Here is an 11,515-nt window from a genome sequence, read left to right on the forward strand (position 1 = left end):
AATTTGTTGGTACACAATATAAAAAGACATAAATTGTAACATCAAAAACATAAAATGCGAGGGGATGAGTAAAAGAATAGAGTTTTTGTATGCGATCAAAATTAAATTATCAGCTTAAAATAGACTTATATCTATAAGATATTTTAAGTAAGCCTCAGGGTAACCACAAAACAAAAACCTGTAAGAGACATACACAAGATAAAGAGAAGGGAATCAAAGTATACTATTATGGAAAATCATCAATTCACAAAGGAAGACAGCAAGAGAAGAAGAAAGTTATAAAGGAACCACAAAACAGCCAGAAAACAATTAACAAGATGGCAGTAAGTCCTTACAAAGCAATAATTAAAGTGTAAGTGGATTAAATTCTCTAATCAAAAGGTGGAGAGTGGCTGAAAAGATTACAAAAGATCCAACTATATGATGCCTACATGAGACTCACTTCAGCATAAAGGACACATATAGGCTTAAAATGAAGAGATGGAAAAAGATATTCCACGAAAATAGAAATGAAAAGAATGCAGGGGTAGCTACACTTATATCAGAAAAAACAAACTTTAAGTCAAAAACTGTAACAAGAGACAAAGAAGGTCATTATATAATGATAAAGTGGCCATCAAGAAAATATAACAATTGAAATACATACACATCCACATCCAACATCAAAGCTTATAAATATATTAAGCAAATACTAACAGATGTGAAGAGAATAACAGACAATACAATAGTAAGGGACTCCAATTCTCCACTTTCAACAATGGATAAATCATCCAGACATTCCACTTCGGCGGCCCCAGGGTTCACCAGTTCGGATCCCGGGTGCGGACATGGCACTGCTTGGCAAGCCACGCTGTGGCAGGTGTCTCACATATAAAGTAGAGGAAGATGGGCATGGATGTTAGCTCAGGGCCAGTCTTCCTCAGCAAAAAGAAGATTGGCAGCAGATGTTGGCTCATGGCTAATCTTCCTCAAAAAAAAAAAAAAATTCCAATGGCATTATTTCACAGAAATAGGAAAAACAATCCTAAAATTCACAGAGAACCACAAAAGACCCCAAATAGCCAAAGCAACCTTGACAAAGAACAAAGCTAGGGGCATCACACCTCCTGATTTCAAACTATATTACAAAGCTACAGTGATCAAAACAGTATGGTATTGGCATAAAAACAGGGACTAACGGAACAGAATCTAGAGCCCAGAAATAAACCCACTAATATTAGACAAGGGAGCCCAGACTACTTAATGGGGAAAGGATAATCTCTTCAATAAACGGTATTGGGAAAACTGAATATTCACATGCAAAAGAATGAAACTGAACCCCTATCTTACACCACTCACAAAAACTGACTCAAAATGGACTAAGGATTTAAACGTAAGACCTGAAACTGTAAAACTTCTAGAGGAAAACAGAGGGGAAGCTGCTTGACATGTCTTAGCAAAGATTTTTTAGATATGACACCAAAAGCACAGGCAAAAAAAGGCAAAAATCAACAAGTAGAACTACATCAAACTAAAAAGCTTCCGCAGAGCAAAGGAAGCCATCAACAAAACGAAATGGAAACCCTGCAGAATGGGAGAAAATATCTGCAAATCATAAAGGGTTAACATCCAAAATACAAGAAACTCATACAACTCAACAGCAAAGAAAGGAGACAGATCCAATTAAAAACTGGACAGAGGCGTTGAATAGACATTTCTCCAAAGACATACGAATGGGCAACAAGTGTGTGAAAAGGTGCTCAACATCTCTAATCATCAAGGAGATGCAAATCAAAATCACAATGAGACATCACTTCCAACCTGTTAGGATGGCTATTATCAAAAAATAAGAAATAACAAATGCCGGCAAAGGTGTGGAGAAAAGGAAACCCTGATATACTGTTGGTAGGAATGTAAATTGGTACAACTACTATGGAACAGTATGGAGATTCCTTTAAAAATTAAAAATAGAACTACCATATGACCCAGCAACCCAACTTTGTTTCAAAGGAAACAAAATCAGTATTTCAAAGTGACATCTGTATTCCTATGTTCATTGCTGCATTATTCACAAAAGCCAAGCATGAAAACAACCTAAGTGTCCATAACAGATGAATGGATAAAGAAAATGTGGTGGAATATTATGCTGACATAAAAAAGAAGGAAATCCCGCCATTTGCAACAATATGAATGAACCTTGAGGGTACTAAGTGAAATAAATCAGACAGAGAAAGGCAAATACTGTATGATCTCAATCTCACTTATATGTGGAATCTAAAAACATTGAACTCATAGAAACAGACAGTAGAATGGTGGTTGCCAGGGGCTGAAGGGTGGGGGAAATGGGACAATGTTGGTCAAATGGTACAAACTTTCAGTTACAAGATGAATAAGTTCTGGGGATCTAAGGTACAATATGGTGACTACAGTTAACATACCATTGTATACTTTAAAGTTTTTATGAGTGTAGAGCTCTAATGTTCTCACCATAAGAACAACAAAAGGGTAATTATGTAAGGTGAAGGATACATTAACCAACCTTTTTGCAGTAAACATTTCACAATATATACACATATCAAATCATCACATTGTGCACCTTAAGCTTACACAATGTTAAACGTCAATTAGATCTCAATAAAGCTGAAAAAAGGGGATAACTCCATCACCTCATTATTTTTTTTAAGATTGGCACCTGAGCTAACATCTGTTGCCAATCTTCTTTTTTTTCCTTCTCCCCAAAGCCCCACCAGTACATAGCTATATATTCTAGTTGTAGGTCCTTCTGGTTGTGCTATGTGGGATGCCACCTCAGCATGGCCTGATGAGTGGTGCTAGGTCCGTGCCCAGGATCCGAGCAGGCGAAACCCTGGGCCACTGAAGCAGAGCACTCAAACTTAACCACTCGGCCATGGGGCCAGCCCCCATCACTTCATTCTACATCCTGACCTCAAACCCTGCAGCTGCTCCTATATGAGACCACAAATAGAACTGCTGATTGATCACATTTTCTATTATTTCTCTACCTCCAAATATAGTCATTCCTTGGGTTAAGGAATTAATTTAAATTCTGAAACTTCTTTAAAATTAAAATGCTAACGTTTAATTAGCTATTAAAATTAAATAAATCTCTAGCAAATTAAACTTAAATAAATCAAGATTACCCAGAGGAGTGCTTCAGAACCTATGAAGGGTACAATTGTATGGTTATATATGTACAAATCCATGAATTTGAAGTGTTTAATCTTTTTTCTACAGAAAGTCATTTAAAGATTTCAATCATGAAAGCAAAGCTCAAAGTTACCACCTCCAAAAAGAATTATTCCTCTCCAGTGCTTCCACAGTTCTTTCTTTAAATGCAGTTTCTAGTTCTTAGGACATACACGTTCATATCTCCCTAAAGTTTACTTAGCTTTAAATCACTTGCAACAAGTATTGAGCTTTCAGACATGGATGTGATTAATAAATGTTTAAGAAAACACAAAAGGCAATATGCAAATATATTAACTAAGCAGTATCACTAGAAATAACTTACACACCTAATCTAGTTGCCACCACCAAGTTATCAGATCAAAAGCAATCTCATTAGCAGTTAAGTCATCAACTGAAAGCCCATTCCATCAGCCATGTTGATGACTCATTTGAATATTTAAGTTAAAACATATGCAACTGTGATTTCCTTTTTATTCTTCCTAGCACATAGTAGTCATCAACAAAGATCTCTGGGAGGAATGTATCAAAAATTAATTTTCACATTATGGCATTCAGTGATCAAAAAACATGTAATCTCCTGCAGCTAGATGTGACCATGTGATTAAGTTCTGGCTAATAAGATGTAAGTGGAAGTGTCCTATGGCAGCTTCCAAAAATCTTCTATAAAAGATCACTGGCACTTGCCCATGGCTCCCTTCTTCTTTGTCCTTCCTCCAATAAAATGTAGACAGGATTAGAGCTCTAGCCACCCACCCTGGTCTAGGAAAATGAGGGCCACACTTCAGGTATGGTAGAGTAGTGAGCAAAAAGGATCTTAAATCCCAAAAAACTTCATGGAAAAGAACACACCCATAAGTCCTGGACTCTGTCTCTGGAATTTTATATTGAGAGAAATAAACTTTTATCTTTGCCACTGGGAAAATCCATAATATCAGGTTCCTTTGGATAAAGGAGGAAGGTAGATTTATAAATGGCAGATTTTCATAGACATATATTGTGAAGTCAAATCTCTCTGAGATGGGAATATTAGGATATTCTCTCTTTTTAAGTAATTATTCTTACTCTTATGACATATGAAGTTGCTCTATACTACAAGTCAGAGAATCCAGGTTCAAGTCTTACCTCTGCCACTAAGTAACAAATCAATCAAATTCTCTAAGCCTTTGTGTCTTTACTTGTTAAAGTCGGTAGCACCACTTATCTAATAAGATTCTTGTATGACTTAAAATACAACAGGCATGAAAGTGTTCCATAGTATAAATCACTATACACAAAATAGTTGATGAGAATAATTTTTTATACCTGTGGATAGAAGTTCTGTCTTACACTGCATCCTCAATAGCAAGTGCTCAATAAATATTTGTTAAATAAATATTTTTAAGTCCTTGTTAAGTGAATGAAATTATTCCGCTTTGGAGTTGAATAAAGTTCAAAGGTCTTTAATATTAACTAAAATACTACTTGAGTCCCTTAGAGAGACAATTCTTAATTTTGATAATAGCTATAAGCTATTTGCTATAGCAAAATAATTTAAACTAGAAGAAAAGATGTGGCACAGAAATGAAATTTTTAGGATCCTTTTCCCTTGAAATTACCATGTAACACATAAAAATATATTTTAATATTTAAACAACTAACCCTACCACATCAAATGAAGGATTTCCTCACATTGGACTGTGGCTAAAGTATTTTATTAAATTAAGCACGTAATTTGCAAATGGTTTCATAAGAAATTTAAAAAGCAAAGCTATAAAACATTTTCAATAAAAAAGTACAGCGTTAACAGCAAAATTACATTTTATTTATAGTACAAATAAAAACAATTCGTTTCTGATACACTGTCTGAAAATTTTATAATATATTCTCCATCTGATAGCTGCAATATTGTATTTTAATGCGAAGTCTCACGGTCAATTCAACCATTTGTTAATAACAGGTTCATCATTTGGACCATGAAAGTCAATTACTCAACTTTAAGGAAAGTAACAAAATTTGTCAACATACAATGTGAAGTTATAAAAGGCTCTTCAGGATGTAGATGTATTCTAGCCTTGTTTCTCTATTAAATTCTGTGAAGAGGCATTAAGTAACACTGTAAACTTGAATTACATTTTAAAAATAAGCACCATTAACATACATTCTACATAAACTTTACTTTTTAAATGACACTTTTTGTTTGGCCACACAAACATTTAAATCTGTTTTCTTTATCATGTAAATAAAAATAAGCAATATTTTAACTATTACACAGAAAGATTATCAAATTTCACCTCATTGCACAATGGAAAAGCACTTAGAAAAAGCACTTGGAAAAAACAGCACACGTTATTTTCGTGTCTTTTTTATACACATTTGTCATTTTCTTACATTGAGAGCAGTTAAACATTGTCAGAGCAATTTCCTGAGTTTCGAAGTTTCCAATTTCCAGCTCAGAAATAACGAATCTTGTTATTATACATGTTCTTTTTTTTAAGCATACAAAATACTCGAGTCCAAAAAGAAAAAGATGAAAATAAAGGCCTGGAAACAATCCAACAGAACTGTTTAGCTTCTCAAAATGTGTTGTAATACACAAGACACTTCAAAGGATGTCAGGATTTCTAATAAGTAATATATCCTATAGGTAAAGGCCACAGAATTGCAAACAGTATGGAAATACTAATACATTGAAAAACTCTCAACTTGAAAATAATATAGAGATATATTGACAGCCAATAAATGTAAGACAGCATGCTTCCACTTCTCATCTCAAAGTAAGGAAGTGGATGGATTAAAAGTACTGTTAAGAGTCCCCTCCAGGCAACCCCACTTCCCCTGTGAGTGTCCACATTAGTTCTCTTTTTCCCACTGGTAAGACACTACTGAAAGGATATAACTGTCACTAAAACCTTCCAAACTACACAAGTGTTGTACTTTTAAAATATTCAGATGCTAGCAAAGAGCCTTTCTAATGACTCACGTATTAGCACAAATACACCAATACATGAAAACTTTGATAATCTCCACACTATCTTTACCTTTGGTATTTAGGACTTAGAAATGGGTAAAACAAGAAGGAAGAGATTATAAAATTCTCTCTCATAATTATATGTTGCTTAAACTATGCTAGACAGTGGAGTAGAAGGCAGGTTAGGATTAAACAACTTCATAAAAAACACATATGATGCTCAAAATTTGCCTATATATTTATGAATAACGATTAAGAAGAAATACTACGAGATTTACCAAAATAAGGCATAAAATTAAAGTTGATACAGCTTGGAAAACATAGCTTCTTTCATTTTGCTTCTGCTCACAAAATACCTCACCTCTTGTTCTTTTTGACTGCTCCCCGATTAATCATAATTACATTAATATTGAAATAAGTCTAGCAGAAGTGCTCAAAAACGGTGATTTTTTAAACTGGGTGAGGAAATACAAAAAACAGAAAAATGAGTATGCAGCTGCATACATTCAAATAAGTCCAGGTTTTAGTATTGTTATTCACATTTCTTGAATCATATTAATTTATACACAGAAATATTTTATTTCATTAACTAACAACTGTAGTTTATAATAAGTTATTGAAAGGAACTGCTTTATTTTTAATGCACACAACTCTTCCAGACATTACAAAAAAAATGTATGTTAAACTGTTGGCATTTTTTCTTTTTTTAACAAACTACTACAAACATAAGAATGTGAATAATACTTCAATGCCAGTCACTAACCATTTCTAAGTAACAAACATATTTTTATTTCTGTGGAAATAAAATTCAGTGATATGGCTCTTCTTTTAAAAGCATGCTTTCATGATGTATAAAAAACATGTTTTTGAGTTTTATTTTCATTAAAATGTTCTTTTGGGGAAATGATGCTATAATTCAGCATTCTTTCAGCTCAATCCTATAATTCCTGATCCAAATGATTTTTTGTATCAAAAAGCAACAAAGTTGTTTGCTAAAATCATATACGTTGAAAATATTCTCCACATCCAAAGTCAAATTTATTTAAACCATTGTCCCATATTGGAAAATTACACTTTACCACATTAAACCTGTATAAAGGAAATAACAATTAACATACTAACAGGACTTTTTAGCTCACCAAAAAACAGAAGTTAATGAGTTTCCTTTTAGAAAGTTGGCTGTTTTTAAAAATAAAGGTAAAAACCTTTAAATTTTACCGATTTCTTTTATGATTATATCAAAAATGTTTTCTATCTTTGTTTTCAGTTAATAGGATTTTGACCTACTGCAGTTTAGAGATTACATACCTCAAATATAAAACATAACTCTTTAGTACTGTCTTAAATACCACTTACACAGACCATTCTATAAGCAGTTCTATGAGACAGCAACACTTGGTAGATATCTAACAACTTCTTCTTCTCTGAAAACTTTTCTGCCTATGGAAGTACAAAACTGCAACATAATCTCAGAACTCAACTTTCCTCCCGGAAAATGCACACACACAGAAGAAAGGAACAAGAAGTAAGAGATCAAGATCGTATAAAAAGCAGAAGAAAGTGCAACAGCATGTCTTCCTTCCTGTGGGATACAGCAAAATGAAATAATTTTATATTTTTACTTCTGAAATCAAAACACATTCAAGCATTTTGCTAGATATCCTTGCTTTTGTTACCACTATTTCTAAGGAGCGATACCACTGCTTTTTCCTCTTTTAACATAAGCCTTTGGAGAGCAGGAACCAAGTCTCAAAGCAATTGAATGCCTCTCAGAGAAGCCTTTAGGACTTTATTCAACGTCAAACAATAATTAATACAAAAGTAACATTTTCTCTCTGAGAAAGAATCAGAGCACTTCAAACTTTAAAACTGCAGCCGGTATGTTTCTTCGACATTTGTAATCAATAAAAATTCTCTTTAATATTTTTAACAGACAACATATTTGGCATTTGATTCAGTAAAAAATTAAACTTCTCTTGAATTGTAAAAAACATCATCATAATGTTTTTCTGTTTTATAACTGGACATTATTTCTAATAAAACACGTTTACAGTAAAACTAATTTACTGCAAATAAAACTAATTTCAACCTACAAACCTTCACACTTGTAAGTCAAGGACGTTTATTTTACTTTAGCATGACTTTCAAGCACCCTGGTTTAATTTCAGAGAACCTGCAGAAATGAGAAAAGAGTTATTTTAAAGAGAGAGATTTCAAACTGGTTAAGGAACGTATCTTGTAATCAATTCCAAATGCCTATGTTAAATATAATATTTACTATCAAAGTACTCTCCTTTACTAAGCCACCATCCAGGACCATTATCTATACTTAGGTGTCTTTTAATCTATTGTCTAAATAAATAAAATCCTAAGGGTGAGGGTTACTCCTTAGTAGTTATAATAATTTAAGATTTTTCAAAACTCTGAAGCCTGAATTTGGCCCTCACGAAGAAGAGCCTGATGTATAAAGGAAAAGATGATGTCTGCATTACATTATTTCTGTGCATTAAGTCAGCACCAAGAAGAAATCTCTAATAAAAGAGGTAAGTCTCCTTCATCAGGCTATGAAACGCTTTCAACTCCCTCAGCGTAAAATTTAAAGAAACAGTAGTCTCTAAAATAAATCATTAATCCCAACATGATAGTATTCTGGTCTATTACTCTTTTTGTAAAACTACTCTGAACCATCATCTGTTTGCATGCTCAGAATTAATGCTACCATTTTCTATAATGTAGTCAAACAACACGTTACATGGCATAAAAAAATATGCCATACTAATTAAACCTAGAAGGAGGTTTTACTTAATGGGGAGGAGGGTACTTAATGATATCCATCATCAGGGAATCTTTCCAGCAACAGATCTTTATGCTTGGACTTTTCTTTTCATTTTCTGTTATTGAATTATAATCACTTAATGAAAAAGGACATTTCATGTTTGCCAGCTAAGATCATTAATGGCATTTAACTCATGAAGAGGTATAACTTCATACTGACTGGAGCATTTCCACTAAAGTTTAAACACATTCAAATTACAAGCATATTTCAGGAGAAACTCCCAATTCTTTCCAAAATCTACAAGTACATATTTTCTTTCAAAGAAATAATTAAACAGCAACCTTACAGTATGATATGTATAATCTAATTCTCTTAGATAATACATTATCAAAGAAACACAAATATATTTACTTTCTTTTATAATTTTAAATTTATGATAGAAATAGTTTTTATCAGATGATTACTTCAACAACAAACACATTTTTCTTCATTTCTGGATTACTGAATGTCGCAAATCCTGCAGGGAACATTCTATCACAATTTAAGTATAAATTTGCGGCTAAAATCAGATAGCTAAATTTAGTTAACTATTCTAACAAATTGCTCTGAGCATACCATGAGTGTTTACTCTCTATACAGGGCAATTGCCATTATCATAACCGAAATCTATACCCACCTGAAGCTGTGGCTTGTGAGGTATTTAATGACAGCTGGTTTGATGCGAGCAACTCCTCCCTGGCTGTGACTCCCTCTGCCCGTAATCACAGAGAGATAGGGCTTACCACCACTCTGCTCAAATTCTGTTACAGCAGGAATTGGAACAGTTAAAATTTATTTATCTACATTCTCAATAGAAAACAAACTTCAACCACTCAAACACATACAAAATTATTTTCATGGGGATTAGAGATTTATTACCTCAAAAAGCCCCAAAATTAATGTTTTAAAATGTATGTTTCATCTACACTGTAGGTATGGAAGTCTCATAGCAATTCACCCACCTAAGGACTTAAGAGGGGTTTCTTCCCCTGTAGAGAGGGATATTTGTGTGTGCTACCAGAAGTTCTCTCTGAAATAATGATAATGATATAATAATATTTAATAATACCAAGCAATTATTATACGCATGGAATCAGGTATAGCTTTAAGTGACTTGTATTTATTAACTAAGAATCTTCACAACAACCCTATTAATGAAATACTCTGAAGCTGGCCAGCTGGTTCTGATTAGCAGCTCTGCCACTCAATGACTGTGAGATGACCATGGACAAGTTACTTAGCCTATCTGTGCCTGTTTCCTCATCAGTAAAATGGGATATAAAGCAAGTGCTTTCTAGAATATCCCTCCCAGGAATAGCTATTAGCAAATCCACTAATTATAGCACAGACTGCAGTCCTACTATTAAGATAATCAATTGTTAACTTAAGAAACTCTTCTACATAGATGATGCTTAAACATCAAACGAATCTGAGCCTCTTAAAAGCACCTGCTTTGGATATGATTTTCTGAAAATCAAGTACATAAATAAATCCTGAAACTCAATAATAGCTGTAATAGAATAACAAAAAAACTGTTAATAATGAGCTGATGTAATGAATTTAATAAATACTTGTTCCTCAGTTATAAATAGCAACAAGTTTTGATCTTTAGCATAAAATATATATACACATAATATAAACATTCCATGTTCTGCTCATTAAGTTGCCCTAAGACTCCAGCAGATCTACAAACAGATGGCTTTTCAAGTCTCACATCTCCAGGGCAATATTTAGCCTGGAATTTTAAGAGGACATGTTGCTCTTGCATTTCTAATTCCTTCTTTGCTTAAGATCTCCGTTTCTACTCTAAACCATATCCATTCCTTTAAGCAATACGTCATTTAAAATTCAACTCTCCCTAAGTGCTGGCTACACGAGGGTATTCACTTTGTAAAAAGTTTTTAAGCTAAACAACTGTAATTTACGCATTGTACTTTACATATGAGATATTACAAACAAGTTTACTTTAAAAAAACTTAAATCTCTTAACTAACCATAATTTATTCTCATTGCTCTTTCTCTACTGCTCCCCTTGTCAGGTAGGTCAATCCTTTATACCACTTCACCTTTCCATAGTTCATTTATTGCTATGAAATGTCCTCTGTGAGATTCAGATGCCTCAAATAAAGTAGGTGTTCAAAGGATGTTTGTTGAATGAATGTATATGTTTAGGTTCCCAAATTTCAGGCTGTTCCTACCATTTATCACCTTTTAAAAAACTGTTTAACTCATTTTTAAGCATATCCCAGATGTTTTTATCATTTCAACCATAATATTTCAGTATTTCAAAAAGATATGGACTCCTTTAAAAATATATATAACCACAATGTCACCATCATTCTTACAAAATTAAAAATAGTCCCTTAATACCATCAGCATCTTAAAATAGCTAAAAATTGCCCCCAATAGTCTCAAAAAAATGTTTTTTACAAAAAAAATTATTTGAATTGGAGTTAAAAATAAGCCCACATGTTGCATTTGGCTGACACATTTCTTAAATACTTTTAATCTAAAGGTTCTTCCTCCCCTTGTGTTTTTCTTTACAATTTGTTGAAAAAATTGGA

General features: G+C 33.2%; 1 protein-coding gene across 6 annotated transcripts in view; it reads right to left on the minus strand.

Annotated features, from left to right (window-relative positions):
• Positions 1-4,865: 4,865 nt before the first annotated feature.
• The window catches only part of N4BP2 (NEDD4 binding protein 2), a 110,453-nt gene continuing 103,803 nt past the window's right edge, over positions 4,866-11,515 (minus strand). For 5 of the 6 annotated variants that reach the window (XM_014857204.3, XM_014857205.3, XM_070506002.1 and 2 more), the window contains 2 exons: positions 9,589-9,712; positions 4,866-8,309 (listed from right to left, as the gene is read on the minus strand). In XM_014857204.3, coding sequence (XP_014712690.2) covers positions 8,264-8,309; positions 9,589-9,712 — 170 coding nt within the window. In that variant the 3' untranslated portion in view covers positions 4,866-8,263. The remainder of the gene's footprint in view (positions 8,310-9,588; positions 9,713-11,515) is intronic. The other variant, XM_070506000.1, reaches the window with a different exon arrangement.

Source organism: Equus asinus, chromosome 3, assembly GCF_041296235.1.
Source record: "Equus asinus isolate D_3611 breed Donkey chromosome 3, EquAss-T2T_v2, whole genome shotgun sequence".
In the NCBI taxonomy this organism is placed as follows: Eukaryota; Metazoa; Chordata; class Mammalia; order Perissodactyla; family Equidae; genus Equus; species Equus asinus.